Source organism: Oncorhynchus masou, unplaced genomic scaffold, assembly GCF_036934945.1.
Source record: "Oncorhynchus masou masou isolate Uvic2021 unplaced genomic scaffold, UVic_Omas_1.1 unplaced_scaffold_1125, whole genome shotgun sequence".
Lineage (NCBI taxonomy): Eukaryota > Metazoa > Chordata > Actinopteri > Salmoniformes > Salmonidae > Oncorhynchus > Oncorhynchus masou.
The window spans coordinates 1-26,332 of NW_027000987.1; the positions used below are offsets into that span (position 1 = coordinate 1).

The following is a 26,332-nucleotide window of genomic DNA, read 5'->3' on the forward strand; positions in this document are numbered from 1 at the left end:
CCTTCCTAGAGGAGTGGAGGCTGTTATAGCAGCAATGTTCCAACATCTAGTGGAAAGCCTTCCCAGAAGAGTGGAGGCTGTTATAGCAGCAATGTTCCAACATCTAGTGGAAAGCCTTCCCAGAAGAGTGGAGGCTGTTATAGCAGCAGTGTTCCAACATCTAGTGGAAAGCCTTCCAGAAGAGTGGAGACTGTTATAGCAGCAGTGTTCCAACATCTAGTGGAAAGCCTTCCCAGAAGAGTGGAGGCTGTTATAGCAGCAGTGTTCCAAAATCTAGTGGAAAGCCTTCCCAGAAGAGTGGAGGCTGTTATAGCAGCAGTGTTCCAACATCTAGTGGAAAGCCTTCCTAGAAGAGTGGAGGCTTTTATAGCAGCAATGTTCCAACATCTAGTGGAAAGCCTTCCTAGAAGAGTGGAGGCTGTTATAGCAGCAAAGGGGGAGGACCAACTCCATATTAATGCCCATGATTTTGGAATGAGATGTTGGATGGAATGTCATGAGTGGAATGTTACTCATGTTTCATCATTGATAAAGATTTTTTTATTTAACAGATGAAACTTGTGTTTCTGTGTCAGTTTTGTTAAATTTCAGTCTTCTGTGATGTTAATAGTGTAATATTTGGATGCAAAATCAAAATGTAAGACATTTCAACTTTATATCTGACATGATACAGGTGTCTTCTTTTGTTAAGCCCATAACCATGTGTGTGAGGTGGATACTGTTGTTAAACCCATAACCATGTGTGTGAGGTGGATACTGTTGTTAAACCCATAACCATGTGTGTGAGGTGGATACTGTTGTTAAACCCATAACCATGTGTGTGAGGTGGACACTGTTGTTAAACCCATAACCATGTGTGTGAGGTGGACACTGTTGTTAAACCCATAACCATGTGTGTGAGGTGGACACTGTTGTTAAACCCATAACCATGTGTGTGAGGTGGATACTGTTGTTAAACCCATAACCATGTGTGTGAGGTGGACACTGTTGTTAAACCCATAACCATGTGTGTGAGGTGGATACTGTTGTTAAACCCATAACCATGTGTGTGAGGTGGACACTGTTGTTAAACCCATAACCATGTGTGAGGAGGATGCTGTTGTTAATCCCATAACCATGTGTGTGAGGTGGACACTGTTGTTAAACCCATAACCATGTGTGTGAGGTGGATACTGTTGTTAAACCCATAACCATGTGTGTGAGGTGGACACTGTTGTTAAACCCATAACCATGTGTGTGAGGTGGATACTGTTGGTACAAAGTAGATTTGTTTAAGACGACCAAGAACCACTCTGTGTGACCCTGGTTTATCCCACTGCAGTAAAACGTTACATGTGACCATGTCAATATTAAAACAATAGACACAACATGTGTAAAAGTAAAAACACCATTTTAATGATAACTAAATGACTTTTGAGACACCATAAGCAATCATAGACCATTTTGCCTTTTGGTGGGCCGTCATTGTAAATAAGAATTTGTTCTTTAACTGACTTGCCTAGTTAAATAACGGTTAAAAAACATACAATTTTTTAATATTAGGCTACTACATTCACATACCGGACAGTCACTCATAAATGGTCTCAGAGGTGTAGCCTACCTTGGAGGTGTACACATAGTTCACCAGAGTCGTCAGCACCTCCACATCTACCCCAGCTAGTCTGATGACACTGTGGGACCTCTCTCTCATATCGGCTGTGAACATGGCTCTGAAGTAGGAACTACGGGAGCACAGAGCCACTTTATGGCAGTGGAAGAGCTCCCCTGTAGAGCACTGTAGAGCTATGTCAGTAAACAAGCCTTCTGTGTAGTATTCTCCGAGGGCTTCTAGAACCTCCGTGGAATGGGTTGGGTCACAGAAATCATAGGTGTAGAAGGATTCTGGTGACTCCTGTCCCTTAGATGACAGTGTGTTCCTGAAACACGAGACATTAAATATCTTAATGTCCCCTTTAAAAATGTATGCCATTGCCTTGTCACATCCATGCATTATACATTAGTAATACGGAACAGCTGACGTTGGACGTCCCTGTCCCTTTACACATGTGGTTATACAGACGTTATTAACACAGGCTATGGTCTGCAGGATGCAAACCGCAATGGGAATTAGTTTCAACATGACATTTAAATGAATGAAGCTTGATAGAATCAAACTGGGTTTATTGCTAAAACAGAAAACATTGCATAATGAACATTTTGCAATACTGGAAGCAGCAACACCTTGCAAAAAACGATGAACTGAGCACAGATAGTAAACATACATGGATTTGCAATGGATCCAGAGAGTATTTGATCATGTAATCTATTAGTGGTCTTATTTAAAACACAATGTAATGCATTCACATAGGACCTACATACACTTGACAGAATACGTTTCAATCTAAATAGTCCCGAGTGGAGATCATTAACACAGTTCACTGAACAATAGCCACACATCTACCTGCTCGACATGGTTTATCGTCCTGTTGTTAAAGCATCCTCTGTTTGGAGCGAGTCAAAAGGCATCACACGCCATCTGTTGTAAATCCTTATTTATGCGCAATTCCCTTGTAAACCAACCAATCTAATAAACGCCGGACATTCCGCTATTTAATTTCGTTATCTATTTCGGCTGACGCGGCAGGCGCTCAGCTGATGTGACAGAGCATCTCAGCCGCAGACAGCAGCGCCTCTGATAATCTTACCAGCCGCAAATAACAGCGTTCGACCAATCACATTCACCGCGCCTCGTCCTACTATCAGCGTATTGACACAAAGGGACAGACAGAGGGTTATCTTGGGAGGCAGGGAGACGGGGTCACGGTCCACGAAACCGCACTGCTGAAGCAGTAATCGGCCATTTATATAATAACACTCACAATAGAGCCTAGTAGAGACAACAGATAATTGCACTGTTAATACACAGGACTGGTAATACATTTTGCACATAGATAGTGCCCTAGTAAAAAGTGATGCCAATATCTTTTATTGACTGTACATCCTAGAATATATATTTAATTATAAACAGATATAACATGTAATTTACAGGTGTGATTTGTTTTTTCCTTTTCTGTTTATTGGGTTCTGTATCTCTCTACATTTGCTAAAGACAAAAATAAGCACAAAGATGTACATTCATTTGCATCTGAACCTGAGAGAGTGATGTGATACAGTCCCGCTGATTTAAAATATGATCTTTAAAAACTTTTCAAAACAGGACAAAGACACAATCACAATCCTTCCCTCACAAGCATTTGGTATACTTTTTAATCGTTGCAAGTACACTTCATTTAGTATGAGAAAGAGCTGTACCCTACAGGGGAACACATGCTTTCAGTTCCATCAGGATCTCTTTCCGCTTGTCCATCCTACGACTCTTGGGTTCGATGAACCCTCTCCTTGTTGTGCACTCTGTCTAGAGAGCAGCCTCTCCCAAGGTGTAACCCTTTCTAGGGAACACCACATCTCCTTCCTTAGACTGTTGGAAGGGCAAAGGTCGTTCCCTCCGTCCCCTACATAGAAAGTTCTCTGATACTCAACCCCTCCCTTCAACTGCCCTGCTAGGAAATCAGCCAGCACTTTCCTCTTACACAGATTGACAGGGCACTGGCTACACTGGTGAGAATGGTAACATTCTATCTCCATGTAGCCACGCTTGTCAAACGCAGCCGGATTGGTGAAGACTTGGTCGACCGCGTCTTGAACCCCAGACACCTGCAGTATCCAGTCGATGAACACTGTGTTTGAATCTGAGATAATGATGCAGTCAATGTCGTTCTTGTTACTGACGATGAACGTCAACAGTTCAATCATTCCATCTGTAAACGGTATTGTCTCCATCACACTTCGGATTGTATCGGGGCTGATGTCCTGGTCTCCTATATAGGACATGACTCTGCCCATGTACTCTGTCCAGAGTCCCTTCTGGCAGGAGTTCTTGACCAGGTCTGGCAGGCATTGGTCCGGGATACACTGAATGACCCAGGTGTCACTGTTGTCATCCACCAAGGTGTGGTCGAAGTCAAACACCAGCAGAGTCTTCATGATGATTCTCCTCTGCTGCAAAACACTGGTGGAATAGGTTTGTTAGAAGAGACACGGACAGGCAGCCAGACACAGAGAGAGAGGGGTGAGAGAGAGAGAGACAGAGAGAGAGAGGGGGGGGGGGGGGTGAGAGAGAGACAGAGAGAGAGGGGTGAGAGAGAGAGAGGGAGAGAGAAACAATTCTTTTTTTATGGTATTGTCTGCTTTGCTTAGTATTAGGAATTTGAAATTATTTATACTTTTAATACTTAAGTATATTTTAAACCAAATAGTTGTAGACCTTTACTCAAATACAAATGGTTTCAGACCTTTACTCAATATTTTACTGGGTGACTTTTAATTGAGTAATTTTCTATTAAGGTATCTTTACTTTTACTAAAGTATGACAATTGAGTACTTTTTCCAACACAGGGGAGGGGGCAGGCGGACAGACACGAAAGAGAAAGTGAAAAAGGCTAGTGACCGAGCAGTATCTATCTAGCTAGCTACTGAATGACCAAGAGTGTTCTTTGGACTGTCTGCTGACTAGCTCGGAACTGGCTAGCTAACAGTCAATCTATTACACACCAAGTACAGTAGCTAGCTCCTTTTACGTCGTTCTAAACAGTAAACTGCTTGTCAAATAATATATGTATCAATGTGTGTATTCACTTAGGATCTTACCCCACACTGTTGTTACACCGTTAACACAAATGTAAATTTAGATGCGTGACATCGCCGGTTGGATCTTAAACACACAATTGATACATGTCGCGTTCTAAACAACTGGGAACCATTGAGACACAGATAGAACAATGAGACAGATGTTCCACCGGATGTATAAATGTGAAGCATCCGCTTGACGTTTCCACTCACTACCAAATTTGGAAAAACGACGTCAAATCATCAATGTGGAAGTGAGTGGTAGTGAGAGGAAGCCCAGTGGCACGCAGTGGGAGAAATAAGATGGAACTCGATGGATTTTGGCTGAGATCCTTCACATTTTCTCATCGACTAAACATTTGATCTCAGTACAGTTTTCTGTTCCCAAAACTAGAATATGTTACGAACAGAGTGAACTAAGTTTTGTAGACTTTACCAAAGTTAAATGAGTGTGAAGGCGATTGAGTTATTGCAAAGTGCACTTTACAGAGTAGGCGTTCCCTAATGGAAATATGCAAATTCGTACTAGAACTCGCCAATAGAATCTCTCTAGCTCGTTGTTGGCTCTGCCCACCCATCTTGCTTGTTCTGCCCACTAGAGTCATTTGTTCCCGTTTGAAACGACAGGCTGTGGTCTATCTTGGTTTAATTATAAAGACGATTTTAATTGAGCCGCTCGGACCTCGGAAATCTCCGACTTCGGAGCGTTCAAGCAGAGACACTTTTGAGGAGATGGGTATGAACGTATGAACGTTCGTTGCCCATGCGTTGTCAATGGGCCGCGTGGTGCATTCTGGGTGATTCTGGGACAAGGACCGTTCTCCTTCAAATAGTTAATTGGGCGCTAGCGCAAAAACCAAACATTAGCATTAATTTCGTCAAAAATAAGTACAACATACTACTATTTTCCAAGATGTGAGATAATTAACTTGTTCTCTGTTATATCATATAGCTTTGGAATCATGATATTACGTACGCAAACTCGAGAAAAAAAACAAGCCCCGACCTGAAGAACAATGATTTCATGATTTGACATTGTTTTTTCCGAGTTCCCAGTTTTGTTGAAAGCACCAATACTTCATTTGTTTCGTATCACTGTCTAACTAACCAATGAAAAGGGACATCACTGTCACCTGTTGGTGTGGAATGAGAAGTAGTGAATAAAATACAGTGGGTCAGATTGGAGAGTTATCTGGCAAAGCGGTCCATTTTTTCTTCTTAAATAACACACTGTTGTTCGAATCCCACATTTGATCTGATAGCGATACTGTTACAAAACGATATAGATGCTAACATTTCCCAGATGTAACAGCAGGCGGCAGTAATGCGCTCGCGTTGTATTTATTATGAAGAAAAACAAGAACAAGAATCGCACCGTTTCCTGGTGACGTAAACACAGAACCATGAAGGTAAAATTCTAAGCACTTAGTTTACAATCGATTTTCTATCATAGCTACAACCGAAAGACATCGGCGAAAATGTTCAAAGGGTGGGGAACGTGGCTGGGTATAGAGAACACCTCGACGACAGAGGAGAGCGAAGTGGCTGACGTTGCTGTGGAGGAGAAAATTGTTCAAGACCAAAATGAAGTAAACAAACAACACGAACCTCCAGCAACAGAAGAACTGGGGCAGGAGGACGGAGACACTGTCCAACTCATCTCTCAGCAAGCTAAAGGATTCGGTGGTAAGGAAGATTATAGATGGTTTCATTTGTATTCATGTGAAAAGTGAAGTACAGACTAATAATGAGACAACAATACATTGTTTGCCTGACAAAACTTGAATGACAATGCCATCTGAAGCTGAGAATTGATCCAGGTTTTATATTCTTGTTACATATACAGGCTTAATATTCAACTTTGCCAGCAATGCTACCAAGAAGATCTCCAACTCTGTGGCAGAGACCGCACACACCATCAAGAAGAGCGTGGAAGAAGGGAACATAGATGGAATCTTTGACAAGGTGCATGGCATACTAAACTGTCCTGAGTCCTGTTTGACAAGGAGGGTGTTTTAGTGTTAGCATAGGTTGCTATATAACACCCCTCTGGTGTTAGCTCAAAACCGCTGATTTCTTGAAGCTTTGAGGTTTCTGTCTTGTAACATCACATGTCTGTGTTTCTGTTTTCCAGACTATTTTGGGGGATTTCAAAAAAGAACAGGACAAATTTGTCCAAGAAAAGAAAGCCAAGAAATCAGGTCAGTGTGGAGACATAACATCATATCCACTTGAGATTAGCTTACCTTCCACTCCTTGTACTCTGTGTCCTCAAATCAACATTTGTCACGTGCACAGCAAGGTTATAATTGTTTAGTGTTTTTATATTAGTTTCTATTCATTTTCAGATTTTAATTTGACATTCGGTTTATTTATTTAGTTTTCAGATGCACTTGATTCGTTTTTATTTGGTTAATGTTTTATGAAAATATTAATATTTTTGTTTTCATATGATTTTGTTTTAGTGTTGGACAGACAGTAGCCTATGCATGGGAGGCTAGTAGCCTGTGTGTGTGTATGTATAGTTTTGTTTTTGGGGATGTCACTTCCTGCCACTGGGGGGACAGTAATAGGTTTAACGGAAAACTCAGCGAGAAGACATAGATCAGTGGTTTCCAAACTTTATAGTCCCATACCCCTTCAAACATTCAACCTCCAGCTGCGTACCCCCTCTAGCACCAGGGTCAGCGCACTCTCAAATGTTGTTTTTTTGCCATCATTGTATGTAAGCCTACCACACACACACACACACACACACACACTATGCGATACATTTATTGAACATAGAATGGGTGTGAGTGAGTTTGTCGTCACAACCTGGCCCGTGGGAAGTGACAAAGCTCTTATAGGACCAGGGCACAAATAATAATAATCAATAATTTAGCTCTTTATTTAACCATCTTACATATAAAACCTTATTTGTTCATCGAAATTGTGAATAACTCACCACAGGTTAATGAGAAGGATGTGCTTGAAAGGATGCACATAACTGCAATGTTGGGTTGTATTGGAGAGAGCAGTTTTAAATCATTTTCAACACAGTCTGTGCCAGTATTTCGTTTTCATGCCAGTGAGGGCCGAGAATCCACTCTCACATAGGTATATGGTTGCAAAGGGCATAACAGCACGATTTGCCAAGGCAGGATACTCTGAGCGCAGCCCAATCCAGAAATCTGGCAGTGGCTTCTGATTAAATTACATTTTCACAGAACCGCTTATTTCAAATTGGATGAGGCTCTTGTTCAGATATCGGTAAGTGGACTGGAGGCAGGGCATGAAAGGGAAAACGAATCCAGTTGTTTGTGTCATCCGTTTCAGGAAGGTACCTGCGTAATTGTAGTTATCATATTTGTGCCTCTTCGATGGTCCAACGTCCGTGTCTGTTGTTTGGTGCTTTCCCGGGTAAGGGGGCAGTAGCTCTTCGGCTGCATCAGATTCACAACTGTCAGTGTCTTTGCTAGCTGGGCTAACAACAAATGCCTGGGAATGCCTGACGTCGATCATATGTATCCAACTCATCACACGGAGGGCCGAGTGTCTGCGGGTTTTCGCTCCTCTCTTGTTCTTGATTGACGAATTATGGTCACTGATTTAGTAAAAAAAAACTCCCCTCACCTGGTTGTCTCGGTCTAAATTGAAAGGAAAAAACAAAAAACCAGCAGACACTAGGCCTTCCATGGAATGAGTTTGACACCCCTGACGTAGATGCACAAAGTAAACAATATTAGTGAGTCCATTTCCGCAACAACCAGGAGAGTTGAAGCGAGGTTAAACTTCACTGCTGCTTTGGTCCGGTAGCTACCATGTTGTAGCAGTGTGAAGCGGACATACTCTGGGTGACGGTGTGAGAGCAGTCTTCCGTCGTGCTCATTTCAGTTGGAGCAGATCACTTTTGTCAAGTCATTCTGGGGGGGAATTGTCAGACTTGCGCCGACATGCCTTGTTGGAAAACCACATTTAGTGTCTGACTTTTGACTGTCTCAGATGCACCTCCCGGACTTCACTCCTCGACTTTCGTCTACAGTCATTTGCTTCAGCCTTAACACTCAGTATGGCTACAGACATTTAAAGTATCATTCCAGTATAGTTTTAGTTTTTCAAACGGGTTTGCTAATTTTATTTCAGTTTACTAAATTGTTTTTTCATGATTCGTTTTAGTTAACTAGTTATATAATGACAGGACACAACAGGTGTAAAAAGTCAAGTGAAATGCTTACTTTCAAGCTCTTTCTCAACAATGCCGTATTCAATATCAAGGTAAAGAAATAGAAAAGTGTCAAATTCAGAATAGATTCTTTAAAGAGAACAGAACCGATGCTAAGTCAGGTCAGGTAACACAATAAATAAAACCCACAGGATAAAGTACTCTACAGGCCAGTACCAGCACCATATCAATGTGCAGGGATACTGCTGATAAATGACAGAGTAGAATGTTAGCTAAACAGACTGGCAACCACACTATCTTGAGATGATATACAGTGCCTTGCGAAAGTATTCGGCCCCTTTGAACTTTGCGACCTTTTGCCACATTTCAGGCTTCAAACATAAAGATATAAAACTGTATTTTTTTGTGAAGAATCAACAACAAGTGGGACACAATCATGAAGTGGAACGACATTTATTGGATATTTCAAACTTTTTTAACAAATCAAAAACTGAAAAATTGGGCGTGCAAAATTATACAGCCCCTTTACTTTCAGTGCAGCAAACTCTCTCCAGAAGTTCAGTGAGGATCTCTGAATGATCCAATGTTGACCTAAATGACTAATGATGATAAATACAATCCACCTGTGTGTAATCAAGTCTCCGTATAAATGCACCTGCACTGTGATAGTTTCAGAGGTCCGTTAAAAGCGCAGAGAGCATCATGAAAAACAAGGAACACACCAGGCAGGTCCGAGATACTGTTGTGAAGAAGTTTAAAGCCGGATTTGGATACAAAATGATTTCCCAAGCTTTAAACATCCCAAGGAGCACTGTGCAAGCGATAATATTGAAATGGAAGGAGTATCAGACCACTGCAAATCTACCAAGACCTGGCCGTCCCTCTAAACTTTCAGCTCATACAAGGAGAATACTGATCAGAGATGCAGCCAAGAGGCCCATGATCACTCTGGATGAACTGCAGAGATCTACAGCTGAGGTGGGAGACTCTGTCCATAGGACAACAATCAGTTGTATATTGCACAAATCTGGCCTTTACGGAAGTGGCAAGAAGAAAGCCATTTCTTAAAGATATCCATAAAAAGTGTTGTTTAAAGTTTGCCACAAGCCACCTGGGAGACACACCAAACATGTGGAAGAAGGTGCTCTGGTCAGATGAAACCAAAATTGAACTTTTTGGCAACAATGCAAAACGTTATGTTTGGCGTAAAAGCAACACAGCTCATCACAATGAACACACCATCCCCCACAGGGAAGATGGTTAAAAGTGATGGGAAGATGGATGGAGCCAAATACAGGACCATTCTGGAAGAAAACCTGATGGAGTCTGCAAAAGACCTGAGACTGGGACGGAGATTTGTCTTCCAACAAGACAATGATCCAAAACATAAAGCAAAATCTACAATGGAATGGTTCAAAAATAAACATATCCAGGTGTTAGAATGGCCAAGTCAAAGTCCAGACCTGAATCCAATCAAGAATCTGTGGAAAGAACTGAAAACTGCTGTTCACAAATGCTCTCCATCCAACCTCACTGAGCTCGAGCTGTTTTGCAAGGAGGAATGGGAAAGAATTTCAGTCTCTCGATGTGCAAAACTGATAGAGACATACCCCAAGCGACTTACAGCTGTAATCGCAGCAAAAGGTGGCGCTACAAAGTATTAACTTAAGGGGGCTGAATAATTTTGCACGCCCAATTTTTCAGTTTTTGATTTGTTAAAAGTTTGAAATATCCAATAAATGTCATTCCACTTCATGATTGTGTCCCACTTGTTGTTGATTCTTCACAAAAAATACAGTTTTATATCTTTTATGTTTGAAGCCTGAAATGTGGCAAAAGGTCGCAAAGTTCAAGGGGGCCGAATACTTTCGCAAGGCACTGTACCAGTAAACATGATCATAGTTATACATACATACATGGTGGAACTAAAATTGTTTCTTCTTGTTCCCCTCCAGACACAGCTGTACCACCATGGGTTGGCTACAGTGAGGAGGAGACCATGCAGCAACAGATCCTGGCTTTGTCTGCTGTTAGTAGCATTTCTAACATTGTCTGTCCACATTGCGCACTTAAGAGTTTGTGATTTGATTCCATCCAATTGGATCTCATCACTGTCAGAGTGCATTGTGTTGATTGATTGATTTTAAATTCATCACAACTTTATTGATCTGTTATTCCAGGACAGGAGGAACTTCCTGAGAGACCCACCAGCTGGAGTTCAGTTCCAGTTCGACTCTGAGCAGATGTATCCTATCGCCATGGTGATGCTGCAGGAAGATGAGCTACTGAACAGGATGCGCTTCGACCTGGTCCCCAAACAGTCAGCAGACAGCTATTACAAATCTAATGCATTGCAAATCCATTATTGCACTTCAAACATGCCTCGATTCAACTCAGAATTATTTACAGATAGAGATTGCAGGCATAAAGTTGGCCTGTTGGCTAATGTTGGATGATGCCAATCCTGTCCATTGATAAGCCTCTTAGAACCAGCCAGGTTGCTGCATTCAATTGAAAAAGAATGGTGAGCTATATCGCTCAATCAGACTGGTTCACAAAGCTTTGACCAGCCTTTGAAATTGGAAGTGTTTACACGTGTTTCCATCCATATCAAGTTATCGATTAACCCTTCAGTATATGTTACTTCCATATTCAATGCTCTGTATGTTTAGAGTGAAGGAGGATGTGTTCTGGAGGAACTACTTCTACCGTGTGTCCCTGATAAAGCAGTCGGCCCAGCTCACGGCCCTGGCAGCACAGCAGCAGGCTGTGGACCACAGAGAGGAGCAGAAGCCCATCAGCCCGGAGGGTGTCAGCCTCACAGGTACTCTATTCTGTTCTATGATTGGTCGGAATTCAGTGTGTGGGATCCTGACTCGTCCCTAACTAAAAACACTGCATTGGTGTAAAGCAGAGCAATTGGTGAACTACTGTCAAGCAACAGTTTATAGCCTAACTTCTGTTTAATGTTATTGTTGTTGTTATCATGCAGAAAATACCATCAGACCAAAAACACCTCCAGTATCCATTAGTGACATTCCCAAGAGTGGAGAGGTGAGTCACTGTTTTGTTTTTCTGAAGAAAAGTCAGCCCCTTTGAATAATTCTGTGCACGTCTATATATAGACCACTGAAATACTGTGTAAATATCAAGTCAAATGTATGAAATGGTCTGGATTCTCTTTTTAATGTTGTTAAATAGCAGGAGGAAGAGGAGAATGAGATCTCCACCAGCCCTGGGGTCTCTGAGTTTGTGAGCGATGCCTTTGACTCCTGTAACATCGACCATGAAGACCTGAGGAAAGAGATGGAACAGCTGGTGCTGGACAAGAAGGAGGACACTGCAACTCCAGAGGGTCAGTTCTAGAACTATTAGAACATATCTAGAGTAACAAACAACCAGCAAGAACTCCAGAGGGTCAGTTCTAGAACTATTAGAACATATCTAGAGTAACAAACAACCAGCAAGAACTCCAGAGGGTCAGTTCTAGAACTATTAGATCATATCTAGAGTAACAAACAACCAGCAAGAACTCCAGAGGGTCAGTTCTAGAACTATTAGATCATATCTAGAGTAACAAACAACCAGCAAGAACTCCAGAGTTCTATTGGGTGATTTCACTGGAACCTGGAAAGGGCTTGGATTTAATATAATGACTCAGGTGGTAGAGCTGGATGTTGAATTAGAGGAGAGTGAATGGCATGTGTTGTTGTTTTCTCTTCAGTCTGTAGCATTGATCTCATAATGCTGTTATTTGTTCAGAGGAGACAGCAGACTGGGAGAAGGAACTCCAGGCAGAGTTACAGGAGTATGAGGTGGTGACGGAGGCAGACAACAAAGATGACAACTGGGATAAAGAGATCGAGAAGATGCTTCAGTTGGATGAGTAGAGTGATGACCGACCCATCTTGCTTCAGTCTAGTATCTCTTGATATGAGAGAGAGCACCATGAAGGATCAGAAACCATGACCGTGTCTCGTCTAGACCATAGAAATAGAATGGTATAGAAATGAAGGGAACTGCTGCATACAAACAATTAACTGTTTGTTTCAGCACACTCTAGAATGGGAACATCTATGGGGTATGTTCAGATCTGGTGGTGGTCAGGTGTTGAAATACTGTATAATATACATTTTCTGTCTGTACAGTTTAGTGGCTGGCTGTCATTTTAGCTGTGAACGTTTATGGCTGAGGAGGCAACTGACATATTGCATATTGTTATTTTTTTTCTCTATTCTGCTCTTTTCTTTTTCTGGAATTCTTTTGCAATTGGGATGTGTACATCTCTCCAAATAATACTTGTTTCTGTGCTACTCAAAATCCTGCTTTCAGTTTTTCCCTAATAAATATACTTCTTTCCAATTGTCTAAATGTCTTTCCTTAGTGAAAACTACAGACATATTGTTATATCTAAAGGGCTGTATAGGGAAGGATTTTGTTTTGGTGTTGTTTATGCAACATGACAATAGGGTCAAGCAGCCCCGCCCCGTCATTATATATTGCGTCACATCATAGCGACACACTCCGATGCCAGAGACAGGGTCGATTTAAACAGTAAAAACATACAGGTACAGTGTGGTACTTTTACGCCCTTTTCTGTGTTTCACTGACCCTACACAAATTCTTTATTTCTAAGTGATTGTAACATGTTACAGTCAAACAAAAGAGAACGCGAAGTGTTAAAACATGTTTTATGTACTAAGGAAGTCCATAGCATAGTTTGCCAGTGACAGGTTGTTAGCTTAGCATAAGTTGGCACAGTGTGGACTCACGCACCTGCCAAACCCAAACAGTTTGCGAATTATTGCTTGATGGTATTTTCTTTCTATACTCACGTTCAATAATCCATACATCAATCAATACTTGATAGAAACACTTTAGTCCACAATTGTTGTTGAGTTGAATGTCAACGTTGGAATTGTTACTCAGCTAACAAGCTAACCTACAGCTAGCTCGTGTCAAAGCTAGCTAGCCTAGCATACCAAAGGTTACTGTGACTGACGTTATAGCTATGCTAACTAGGTTATTTAGATATGTGGCTCGCGAGCTACATCCATTAGCTTTAGCGTAGCCGATACATGGCGCAATGTTTACCTATCAGTATAGCCATTAGCTGGGTAGGTAAAGTCACTTGGAATTGTTTGGAGGTTATTAGCTAACACGAATTGGCTAGCTAGTGCCTGCTAATAATATATCAAAACTAGCCAACGTTAGGTAGCTAGTTTTATTGCAACTACTGTGTGGAAAGTTGACTTGTTTGGGGGTCTAAATTGATTGAACTAACGTACGAGTGTAACTGCAACAGCGGTGTTTAGGCTACATCCTTCACTTGTGTTCAGTCGGATAATTATTTTATTTTCGGTGTCCGGATTATCGAGGCAGTTAACTAAATCAAGGGAATTGAGGGGTTCTTGTGCTGATGTATATGGCGAGTCCTTCTGTTGGTGCTGTTAGGTCTAGCACGTGGTAATCCTCAACTATCTTCTTAAATTATTCTATCCCTTCTTGATTGTTGAGGGAACTGTGGTCCAGTGTTTCATTAATATATGAATAACTATAGTTACCACTACTGCCAATGCTACCCTAGTTATTAGAATGATCTGAACTTAGTGACCCTTGGTCAGATCAGAGTTAGGTGGGGACCTGTCTTGCCCTGCTAGAGTTGGTGCCTTGCTAGAGTCCGGACCAGAGACGTAAAACGGAGGACAGCATGTGGTTGCTAACTTGCTGTCTCATTACTGTCAATGTTTACAAGTGTTGTTGAGGCTATTGAAATAAGTTACACACCACTGACAAGATCAGTGAATGATCAAGTATGAACCGGTTCTGTTAACGAATTGAATCAATGCTTACTCACATGGTCAGGTGTACTCAAATAGTCAGGTGGAAACGACCACCTATATTTCACTGAGTTAACTTTTCCTCTTTGCCAGTTTGGGACCAATATCATGGAGGCCGCAGGGTTCTGTGGAATGGAGGTGGCGACTCGGGGGTTAGTGGGGGGATCTGGCAGCAGCTCCCCTCCAGAGCTGGACAGCCCAGGTAGCCAGGAGCACCTGGGGATGTTTGAGCTGGTCAGTAGCTGCTGCAGTGAGGAGGTGAGAGGGGAGACTCCAGGGAGAGAGGACTGCCCCCTGGACCCCAACAATGATGAGCTGGACCCAGGCGGTGGTGGTGGCAAGATCAAGGACCAAAAGGGATTGGGTAGGTTAACACGAGACTGTCGTTGCCTGTCTAACGCGTGTGAGGTAATATATGGAAACCACTGCATGCTGTCATGGTGATTTTAGCCAAGTTATTGAGAATGTCCCTTCCTCTTCAACCATGACAAGTGGCTGATCTCTTCACTTGTTGTTTTGTAACAGGAAAAGAGGTTCTCTTACTGATGCAAGCCCTGACCACACTAGCCTCCCCAGAGGAGAAGCTGGCCGCTTTGTGCAAGAAGTATGCTGATTCGGTAAGAGCTGGAAGCCTCCACATGTCTATGCTGCTTTAAGGGATTATTTTCATCTAATAAATTGCAGTGGGCCACTGCTAGTTGATCAGCTAACATGTTCATCCCTATTTGTGTCTTGAGTTTGTATACCCCGGATTGTATTTATTAGTGCACACAATAGCAAAACTGTTTTGCAACCGAAAGCAAAACGATAATTTCTAATTACACCAATTCAGTTAGTTTTCATGCCTAATGAACACTAACCAGGTCTCATTTGAATCTCTGTTCAAATGGTGTTTTGAGTATTACTACGCCTTTGTCCTGTGACAGCTTTGATTGATTGATTGACAGCTGGAGGAGAGCCGCAGTATACAGAAGCAGGTGAAGGTGCTGCAGAAGAAGCAGTCCCAGATGGTCAAAGAGAAGATCCACCTGCAGAGTGAACACAGCAAGGCCATCCTGTCACGCAGCAAGCTGGAGAGCCTCTGTAGGGAACTGCAGAGACACAATAAGACCCTCAAGGTAGGTGGTGAGGAGAGTCTGTCACACAGCAAGCTGGAGAGCCTCTGTAGGGAACTGCAGAGACACAATAAGACCCTCAAGGTAGGTGGTGAGGAGAGTCTGTCACACAGCAAGCTGGAGAGCCTCTGTAGGGAACTGCAGAGACACAATAAGACCCTCAAGGTAGGTGGTGAGGAGAGTCTGTCACACAGCAAGTCAGTTAGTGGCTCCTGTTAGCCTGTGTACTCATTGAACTACATATAGAATCATAGGATCTCTATGCTTGTATCAAATCACATTGTATTCATCACATGCTCTGAATACAACTGGACTTTACAGTGAAATGCTTGCTTACGGACCTTTCCCAACGATACAGAGTAGCAAAAAATAAAATAGTAACTAACACGAGGAATGAAATTGAATCCACAAGAATGGAGCTTACATACAGGGAGTATTCAGGGTCGGGTTCGATTTAGGTTTAAGTTCAGTCAATTCTCTTCATAAAAAATATTTGTTATGAATGAATTCAATTTCAATAGAATTCATGAATCGAAAATAGAATTGAACCCCATCCCTGTTACCATTGTTTTTTTCAAAATTGAATGTTTTGCCATATCCCATGTCAGGATGACAACACGCAACGGTCCAGAGAGTATGAGGAGCGTCGGAAGGAGGCCACCCTTCACTTCCAGATGACGCTGAACCAGATCGAGGTGCAGATGGAACAGCACAACTCTCACAACTCCAAGCTGCGCCAGGAGAACATGGAGCTGGCCCAGAAACTCAACAAGCTCATCAAACAGTACGAGCTCAGGGAGGAGGTAGGAGGACGAGACGCGTACCCCTTTCTACTCTGTCTTTTCCCGTGCACACATTCTCTCTATTCCTCCCATTCTGTTTCTCTCTGCCCATCGTTCTCTCTCTACCCCTTCTGTCTCTTTAGTCAGGTGCCTATGGCCGACCGACAACATGTAGGAGCAGTCTGATTGGTACTTTGATGAGACGATTACTGCATGTTTCAACACTTTTAGTGGGATTTAGTTTGGAATTGCCCCGATTAATCTTTTTTACAAGGTGTATTTTTCAACATGTTAAATGCATTTAAGAGCCTCTGGAAATCTGCGCATGGAAAAGTTCCATCTAGCTTTATCTCTGGTCGATCCTGTCTGTCCCCAGCACATTGACAAGGTGTCCTGTCTGTCTGTCCCCAGCACATTGACAAGGTGTCTTGTCTGTCCCCAGCACATTGACAAGGTGTCTTGTCTGTCCCCAGCACATTGACAAGGTGTCTTGTCTGTCTGTCTGTCTGTCTGTCACATTGACAAGGTGTCCTGTCTGTCACATTGACAAGGTGTCTTGTCTGTCACATTGACAAGGTGTCCTGTCTGTCCGTCCCCAGCACATTGACAAGGTGTTCAAGCACAAGGAGAAGCAGCAGCAGTTGGTGGATGCCAAGCTCCAGAGGACAGCTGAGCTGATGAGAGAGTTGGAGGGGAAGCAGCAGAGAGAGAGAGACTTTGTGAGTCCCACTGCCATGGGTTGTTATGATGATGTTCGAGCTCGCTACAAATAACTGGAGGGTTGTGTTCCATGGGGCACACAACTGAAAACATTTTTCAATTGCAACTTAAAATGAGGTCCAAGTGCCTAATGAACACAACTCAGGACACTTTGTGTTTCTCTCTAATAACTGGAAGTGAGTGACCGTTGTCTGTTTGCGTTGACTCATTGACTGTATCGGTTGTCTGTTTGCGTTGACTCATCGATTGTATCGGTTGTCTGTTTGCGTTGACTCATCGATTGTATCGGTTGTCTGTTTGCGTTGACTCATTGACTGTATCGGTTGTCTGTTTGCGTGGACTCATTGACTGTATCGGTTGTCTGTTTGCGTTGACTCATTGACTGTATCGGTTGTCTGTTTGCGTTGACTCATTGACTGTATCGGTTGTCTGTTTGCGTTGACTCATTGACTGTATCGGTTGTCTGTTTGCGTTGACTCATTGACTGTATCGGTTGTCTGTTTGCGTGGACTCATTGACTGTATCGGTTGTCTGTTTGCGTTGACTCATTGATTGTATCGGTTGTCTGTTTGCGTTGACTCATTGATTGTATCGGTTGTCTGTTTGCCTTGACTCATTGATTGTATCGGTTGTCTGTTTGCGTTGACTCATTGACTGTATCGGTTGTCTGTTTGCGTTGACTCATTGACTGTATCGGTTGTCTGTTTGCCTTGACTCATTGATTGTATCGGTTGTCTGTTTGCGTTGACTCATTGATTGTATCGGTTGTCTGTTTGCGTGGACTCATTGACTGTATCGGTTGTCTGTTTGCGTTGACTCATTGACTGTGTCGGTTGTCTGTTTGCGTTGACTCATTGACTGTATCGGTTGTCTGTTTGCGTTGACTCATTGACTGTATCGGTTGTCTGTTTGCGTTGACTCATTGACTGTATCGGTTGTCTGTCAGAAGTTGTGACCCTTTCCCGTCTCCTGTTCAGCTCCTGAAAGACGCCACAGAGTGGAGACATGAATGTGAGCTGTTGAAGGGACAGGAGACGCAGCTCAAACAGCAGGTAACTGGCTGCCTTTTCCTTCAGTTCATATGGAGGGGGACTGTATGTGAATGGGTTTATATGGAGGGTGACTGTATTAGAATGGGTTTATATGGAGGGTGACTGTATGAGAATGTGTTTATATGGAGGGTGACTGTATGTGAATGGGTTTATATGGAGGGGACTGTATGTGAATGGGTTTATATGGAGGGTGACTGTATTAGAATGGGTTTATATGGAGGGTGACTGTATTAGAATGGGTTTATATGGAGGGTGACTGTATTAGAATGGGTTTATATGGAGGGGGACTGTATGTGAATGTGTTTATATGGAGGGGGACTGTATTAGAATGGGTTTATATGGAGGGTGACTGTATTAGAATGGGTTTATATGGAGGGTGACTGTATTAGAATGTGTTTATATGGAGGGTGACTGTATTAGAATGTGTTTATATGGAGGGTGACTATGTGAATGTGTTTATATGGAGGGTGACTGTATTAGAATGGGTTTATATGGAGGGTGACTGTATGTGAATGTGTTTATATGGAGGGTGACTGTATGTGAATGTGTTTATATGGAGGGTGACTAATGTGAATGTGTTTATATGGAGGGTGACTGTATTAGAATGGGTTTATATGGAGGGTGACTGTATGTGAATGTGTTTATATGGAGGGTGACTGTATGTGAATGTGTTTATATGGAGGGTGACTGTATGTGAATGTGTTTATATGGAGGGTGACTGTATTAGAATGGGTTTATATGGAGGGTGACTATGTGAATGTGTTTATATGGAGGGTGACTGTATTAGAATGGGTTTATATGGAGGGTGACTGTATGTGAATGTGTTTATATGGATGGTGACTGTGTTTATATGGAGGGTGACTAATGTGAATGTGTTTATATGGAGGGTGACTGTATGTGAATGTGTTTATATGGAGGGTGACTGTATGTGAATGTGTTTATATGGAGGGTGACTGTATGTGAATGTGTTTATATGGAGGGTGACTGTATGTGAATGTGTTTATATGGATGGTGACTGTGTTTATATGGAGGGTGACTAATGTGAATGTGTTTATATGGAGGGTGACTGTATGTGAATGTGTTTATATGGAGGGTGACTGTATGTGAATGTGTTTATATGGAGGGTGACTGTATGTGAATGTGTTTATATGGAGGGTGACTGTGTTTATATGGAGGGTGACTAATGTGAATGTGTTTATATGGACGGTGACTGTATTAGAATGTGTTTATATGGAGGGTGACTGTATGTAAATGTGTTTATATGGAGGGTGACTATGTGAATGTGTTTATATGGACGGTGACTGTATTAGAATGTGTTTATATGGAGGGTGACTGTATGTGAATGGGTTTATATGGAGGGTGACTGTATTAGAATGTGTTTATATGGAGGGTGACTGTATGTGAATGTGTTTATATGGAGGGTGACTGTATGTAGGATGTGATTTTATATGGAGGGTGATTGTATGTGAATGTGTTTTAATGTAAGATGACTGTATGTGAATGTGTTTTAATGTAGGATGACTGTATGTGAATGTGTTTATATGGAGGGTGACTGTATGTGAATGTGTTTATATGGAGGGTGACTGTATGTGAATGTGTTTATATGGAGGGTGACTGTATGTGAATGTGTTTATATGGACGGTGACTGTATGTGAATGTGTTTATATGGAGGGTGAATGTGTTTATATGGAGGGTGACTGTATGTGAATGTGTTTATATATTGATGGTTACTATGTTAATGTGTGTGTATATGGATGGTGACTGTGTGTATGTGTATGTATGTATGTATGTGTGTATATATATATATATGTGTGTGTGTATGTGTATATATATATATGTATATGTGTGTGTATATATATATATATAATGTACACACACATGGACACACACACATATATATATACACACATAGATACATGGTATAGATATATGGTGACTGTATGTGTATATACGGTTAAGTCGGAAGTTTACATACACCTTAGCCACCTTAGCCACCTTAGCCAAATACATTTAAACTCAGTTTTTCACAATTCCTGACATTTGATCCTAGTGACAATTCCCTGTTTTAGGTCAGTTAGGATCACCGATTAATTTTTCAAATGTGAAATGTCAGAATAAAAGTAGAGTGATTTTTTTTCAGCTTTTCTTTCTATCACATTCCCAGTGGGTCAGAAGTTTACATACACTCAGTTAGTATTTGGTAGCATTGCCTTTAAATTGTTTAACTTGGGAAAAACGTTTCAGGTAGCCTTCCACACGCTTCCCACAATAAGTTGGGTGAATATTGGCCCATTCCCCTTGACAGAACTGGTGTAACTGAGCCAGGTTTGTAGGCCTCCTTGCTCGCACACGCTTTTTCAGTTCTGCCCACACATTGCCTATGGGATTGAGGTCAGGGCTTTGTGATGGCCACTCAGATACCTTGATTTTGTTGTCCTTAAGCCATTTTGCCACAACTTTGGAATTATGCTTGGGGTCATTGTCCAGTTGGAAGACCCATTTGCAACCAAGCTTTAACTTCCTGACTGATGTCATTTTCCCTCCATGATTCCGTCTATTTTGTGAAGTGTACCTGGCCCTCCTGCAGCAAAGCACCCCCACAACATGATGCTGCCACCCCCGTGCTTCACGGCTGGGATGGTATTCTTCGGCTTGCAAGCCTCCGCCTTTTTCCTCCAAACATAACGATGGTCATTATGGTCAAACCGTTCTATTTTTGTTTCATCAGACCAGAGGACATTTCTCCAAAAAGTACGATCTTTGTTGCAAACCGTAGTCTGGCTTTTTATGGCGGTTTTGGAGCAGTGGCTTCTTCCTTGCTGAGCGGCCTTTCAGGTTATGTTGATTTAGGACTTGTGTTACTGTGGATATAGATACTTTTGGATCTGTTTCCTCCAGCATCTTCACAAGGTCCTTTGCTGTTGTTCTGGCATTGATTTGCACTTTTCGCACCAAAGTATGTTCATCTCTAGGAGACAGAACGGGTCTCCTTCCTGAGCGGTATGACGGCTGCGTGGTCCCATGGTGTTTATACTTGCATACTATTTTTTGTACAGATGAACGCGGTACCTTCAGGCGTTTGGAAATTGTTCCGAAGGATGAACCAGACTTGTGGAGGTCTACAATTTCTTTTCTGAGGTCTTGGCTGATATCTTTTGATTTTCACATGATGCCAAGCAAAGAGGCACTGAGTTTGAAGGTAGGCCTTGAAATACATCCACAGGTACACCCCCAATTGACTAAAATGTTGTCAATTAGCCTATCACAAGCTTCTCAAGCCATGACATAATTTTCTGGAATTTTCCAAGATGTTTAAAGGCACAGTCAACTTAGTGTATGTAAACTTCTGACCCACTGAAATTGTGATACAGTGAAATAATCTGTCTGTAAACAATTGTTGGAAAAATTACTTGTCATGCACAAAGTAGATGTCCTAACCGACTTGCCAAAACTATAGTTTGTTAACAAGGAATTTGGAGAGTGGTTGAAAAACGAGTTTCAATGACTCCAACCTAAGTGTATCGAAACTTCTGACTTCAGCTGTATATGGATGGTAACTGTACATTAATGTGTATATATATGGATGGTGGCTATGTGTGTATATATATTACTGCTCAAAAAAATAAAGGGAACACTGAAACAACACAATGTAACTCCAACTCAATCACACTTCTGTGAAATCAAACTGTCCACTTAGGAAGCAACACTGATTGACAATAAATACATTTCACATGCTGTTGTGCAAATGGAATAGACAACAGGTGGAAATTATAGGCAATTAGCAAGACACCCCCAATAAAGGAGTGGTTCTGCAGGTGGTTCTGCTTCCTGGCTGATGTTTTGGTCACTTCTGAATGCTGGCGGTGCTTTCACTCTAGTGGTAGCATGAGACGGAGTCTACAACCCACACAAGTGGCTCAGGTAGTACAGCTCATCCAGGATGGCACATCAATTCGAGCTGTGTCTGTCAGCGTAGTGTCCAGAGCATGGAGGCGCTACCAGGAGACAGGCCAGTACATCAGGAGACGTGGAGGAGGCCGTAGGAGGGCAACAACCCAGCAGCAGGACCGCTACCTCCGCCTTTGTGCAAGGAGGAGCAGGAGGAGCACTGCCAGAGCCCTGCAAAATGACCTCCAGCAGGCCACAAATGTGCATGTGTCTGCTCAAACGGTCAGAAACAGACTCCATGAGGGTGGTATGAGGGCCCGTCGTCCACAGGTGGGGGTTGTGCTTACAGCCCAACACCGTGCAGGACGTTTGGCATTTGCCAGAGAACACCAAGATTGGCAAATTCGCCACTGGCGCCCTGTGCTCTTCACAGATGAAAGCAGGTTCACACTGAGCATGTGACAGAGTCTGGAGACGCCGTGGAGAACATTCTGCTGCCTGCAACATCCTCCAGCATGACCAGTTTGGCGGTGGGTCAATCATGGTGTGGGGGGGCCACACAGCCCTCCATGTGCTCGCCAGAGTTAGCCTGACTGCCATTAGGTACCGAGATGAGATCCTCAGACCCCTTGTGAGACCATATGCTGTTGCGGTTGGTCCTGGGTTCCTCCTAATGCAAGACAATGCTAGACCTCATGTGGCTGGAGTGTATCAGCAGTTCCTGCAAGAGGAAGGCATTGATGCTATGGACTGGCCCGCTTCTTCACAACAGTATCTCAGACCTGCCTGGTGTGTTCCTTGTTCTTCATGATGCTCTCTGCGCTTTTAACGGACCTCTGAGACTATCACAGTGCAGGTGCATTTATACGGAGACTTGATTACACACAGGTGGATTGTATTTATCATCATTAGTCATTTAGGTCAACATTGGATCATTCAGAGATCCTCACTGAACTTCTGGAGAGAGTTTGCTGCACTGAAAGTAAAGGGGCTGAATAATTTTGCACGCCCAATTCTTCAGTTTTTGATTTGTTAATAAAGTTTGAAATATCCAATAAATGTTGTTCCACTTCATGATTGTGTCCCACTTGTTGTTGATTCTATGTTTGAAGCCTGACATGTGGCAAAAGGTTGCAAAGTTCAAGGGGGCCGAATACTTTCGCAAGGCACTGTATTTATTTGCAGGGTGACTATGTGTTAATGTGTATATATTTGCAGGGTGACTGTGTGTTCATGTGTATATATTTGCAGGGTGACTGTGTGGTCATGTGTATATATTTGCAGGGTGACTGTGTGGTCATGTGTATATATTTGCAGGGTGACTGTGTGTTCATGTGTATATATTTGCAGGGTGACTGTGTGTTCATGTGTATATATTTGCAGGGTGACTGTGTGGTCATGTGTATATATTTGCAGGGTGACTGTGTGGTCATGTGTATATATTTGCAGGGTGACTGTGTGGTCATGTGTATATATTTGCAGGGTGACTGTGTGTTCATGTGTATATATTTGCAGGGTGACTGTGTGTTCATGTGTATATATTTGCAGGGTGACTGTGTGTTCATGTGTATATATTTGCAGGGTGACTGTGTGTTCATGTGTATATATTTGCAGGGTGACTGTGTTAATGTGTTTTGTGATTTGTAGCTCTCTTTGTACATGGACAAGTTTGAGGAGTTTCAGACCACTCTGGCGAAAAGCAACGAGGTGTTCACTACCTTCAGACAGGAGATGGAGAAGGTTTGGAACTGAACATTTAACATGAAACACTTTCTTTGGTTTATAGCTGGAAGGATTTAGGTCTGTCGACCTCCCTCTCTCTAGCTGGGAGGGTTTAGGTCTGTCGACCTCCCTCTCTCTAGCTGGGAGGGTTTAGGTCTGTCGACCTCCCTCTCTCTAGCTGGGAGGGTTTAGGTCTGTCGACCTCTCTCTCTAGCTGGGAGGGTTTAGGTCTGTCGACCTCTCTCTCTCTAGCTGGGAGGGTTTAGGTCTGTCGACCTCTCTCTCTAGCTGGGAGGGTTTAGGTCTGTCGACCTCTCTCTCTAGCTGGGAGGGTTTAGGTCTGTCGACCTCTCTCTCTAGCTGGGAGGGTTTAGGTCTGTCGACCTCTCTCTCTAGCTGGGAGGGTTTAGGTCTGTCGACCTCTCTCTCTCTAGCTGGGAGGGTTTAGGTCTGTCGACCTCTCTCTCTCTCTAGCTGGGAGGGTTTAGGTCTGTCGACCTCTCTCTCTCTAGCTGGGAGGGTTTAGGTCTGTCGACCTCTCTCTCTCTCTAGCTGGGAGGGTTTAGGTCTGTCGACCTCTCTCTCTCTAGCTGGGAGGGTTTAGGTCTGTCGACCTCTCTCTCTCTCTAGCTGGGAGGGTTTAGGTCTGTCGACCTCTCTCTCTCTAGCTGGGAGGGTTTAGGTCTGTCGACCTCTCTCTCTCTCTAGCTGGGAGGGTTTAGGTCTGTCGACCTCTCTCTCTCTCTAGCTGGGAGGGTTTAGGTCTGTCGACCTCTCTCTCTCTCTAGCTGGGAGGGTTTAGGTCTGTCGACCTCTCTCTCTCTAGCTGGGAGGGTTTAGGTCTGTCGACCTCTCTCTCTCTAGCTGGGAGGGTTTAGGTCTGTCGACCTCTCTCTCTCTAGCTGGGAGGGTTTAGGTCTGTCGACCTCTCTCTCTCTAGCTGGGAGGGTTTAGGTCTGTCGACCTCTCTCTCTCTCTCTAGCTGGGAGGGTTTAGGTCTGTCGACCTCTCTCTCTAGCTGGGAGGGTTTAGGTCTGTCGACCTCTCTCTCTCTCTCTAGCTGGGAGGGTTTAGGTCTGTCGACCTCTCTCTCTCTCTAGCTGGGAGGGTTTAGGTCTGTCGACCTCTCTCTCTCTCTAGCTGGGAGGGTTTAGGTCTGTCGACCTCTCTCTCTCTAGCTGGGAGGGTTTAGGTCTGTCGACCTCTCTCTCTCTAGCTGGGAGGGTTTAGGTCTGTCGACCTCTCTCTCTCTAGCTGGGAGGGTTTAGGTCTGTCGACCTCTCTCTCTCTCTAGCTGGGAGGGTTTAGGTCTGTCGACCTCTCTCTCTCTCTAGGGGAGGGTTTAGGTCTGTCGTTTCTCTCTCTAGCTGGGAGGGTTTAGGTCTGTCGACCTCTCTCTCTCTCTAGCTGGGAGGGTTTAGGTCTGTCGACCTCTCTCTCTCTAGCTGGGAGGGTTTAGGTCTGTCGACCTCTCTCTCTCTAGCTGGGAGGGTTTAGGTCTGTCGACCTCTCTCTCTCTCTAGCTGGGAGGGTTTAGGTCTGTCGACCTCTCTGTGGCTCTGATCTTTTTTCTGTTCTCCAGATGACCAAGAAGATCAAGAAGCTGGAGAAGGAGACGACTCTGTGGAGAACGAAGTGGGAGACAAACAACCAGGCTCTGCTACAGATGGCTGAGGAGGTGAGATGAGAAACTCTCCCAAAGGGCCATTTTACTTTATCATTTACTAATAGTAGCAGACATTTAAGAATATTTTGTACTGTAACATTTCACAAAGTATCTCAATGAATGTCACTTAATTGTAGAATATCTGATGTTGAATGTCGTTGGCTGTTTGTCCTCTCCAGAAGACACTGCGGGACAAACATTACAAGGGCCTGCATGGGAAGCTGGAGTGCCTGGAGAAACTGTGCCGGGCTTTGCAGAAGGAGAGGGACGACCTCACCCCCAAACTGGGAGACCTACAGTCAACAACCGAGGAGAAGGAGGAGGGGACGGGACCTCCAGACCCCCAGCCCAGCCAGGAGTCTACCCAGGATGAGATGTCTCCGCCTGGGAGGGGGGAAGAGACGCAGCCCCTTACTACCCCTGAACTGGAGCGAGAGTCCTCCACCACAGAGCAACTTGACAACTGAGCCACTAACCCCCTCTGCCTTTTGGGGGGTATATTTGAATACAGTATATCTTTTTTTTTGTGTTGAAGTTATAATTAAGATTAAAATGACTGCATAATTAACAATGAATATAATACGTTTTGCGGTGAGCACGAGGCTCCCCCCTTTTCTACCACATTTGTATTTTCTTAGATGATTGTCTTCATGCTGTTGGTTAGTTACAGGGCTGTTGTTCAGCAGCTTTCTCGTGGTCAGTCACAGGGTTGTTGTT

At 43.2% G+C, this 26,332-nt stretch overlaps 3 protein-coding genes and 1 pseudogene across 3 annotated transcripts; 2 read left to right on the plus strand and 2 right to left on the minus strand.

The window, feature by feature from the left end:
- Positions 1-1,453: 1,453 nt before the first annotated feature.
- On the minus strand, positions 1,454-2,520 carry LOC135529239 (kelch-like protein 23). The gene is made up of 2 exons (XM_064958082.1): positions 2,441-2,520; positions 1,454-1,916 (listed from the first exon to the last, which is right to left on the minus strand). Exons 1-2 carry the CDS (start codon positions 2,449-2,451, stop codon positions 1,568-1,570), a joined length of 360 nt encoding a protein of 119 aa, XP_064814154.1. The 5' UTR covers positions 2,452-2,520; the 3' UTR covers positions 1,454-1,567.
- LOC135529238 (pyridoxal phosphate phosphatase PHOSPHO2-like) lies at positions 2,144-4,827 on the minus strand (annotated as a pseudogene).
- A 1,187-nt stretch (positions 4,828-6,014) lies between these two features.
- LOC135529241 (synapse-associated protein 1-like) lies at positions 6,015-13,192 on the plus strand. Its single transcript, XM_064958084.1, has 9 exons — positions 6,015-6,351; positions 6,512-6,630; positions 6,800-6,866; positions 10,786-10,859; positions 11,011-11,150; positions 11,503-11,654; positions 11,823-11,884; positions 12,032-12,185; positions 12,593-13,192. The coding sequence occupies exons 1-9, from the start codon at positions 6,144-6,146 to the stop codon at positions 12,718-12,720; spliced, it is 1,104 nt and encodes a 367-aa protein (XP_064814156.1). The 5' UTR covers positions 6,015-6,143; the 3' UTR covers positions 12,721-13,192.
- Positions 13,193-13,341: 149 nt separating this feature from the next.
- On the plus strand, positions 13,342-26,332 carry LOC135529240 (gamma-taxilin-like). Its single transcript, XM_064958083.1, has 10 exons — positions 13,342-13,398; positions 14,764-15,034; positions 15,196-15,287; positions 15,618-15,950; positions 16,394-16,588; positions 17,167-17,286; positions 18,265-18,339; positions 23,875-23,967; positions 25,532-25,627; positions 25,795-26,332. Exons 2-10 carry the CDS (start codon positions 14,779-14,781, stop codon positions 26,080-26,082), a joined length of 1,548 nt encoding a protein of 515 aa, XP_064814155.1. The 5' UTR covers positions 13,342-13,398; positions 14,764-14,778; the 3' UTR covers positions 26,083-26,332.

Bases quoted from the DNA above. Each gene is read 5' to 3' on its own strand.
- LOC135529241 (XM_064958084.1), top strand. From the start codon at position 6,144: ATGTTCAAAGGGTGGGGAACGTGGCTGGGTATAGAGAACACCTCGACG. The intron at 11,151-11,502 runs GTCAGCAGACAG...CTGTATGTTTAG, and splicing joins TTCGACCTGGTCCCCAAACA to AGTGAAGGAGGATGTGTTCT. The intron at 11,655-11,822 runs GTACTCTATTCT...GTTATCATGCAG, and splicing joins GGAGGGTGTCAGCCTCACAG to AAAATACCATCAGACCAAAA.
- LOC135529240 (XM_064958083.1), top strand. From the start codon at position 14,779: ATGGAGGCCGCAGGGTTCTGTGGAATGGAGGTGGCGACTCGGGGGTTA. The intron at 15,951-16,393 runs GTAGGTGGTGAG...ATCCCATGTCAG, and splicing joins GACACAATAAGACCCTCAAG to GATGACAACACGCAACGGTC. The intron at 23,968-25,531 runs GTTTGGAACTGA...TCTGTTCTCCAG, and splicing joins TCAGACAGGAGATGGAGAAG to ATGACCAAGAAGATCAAGAA.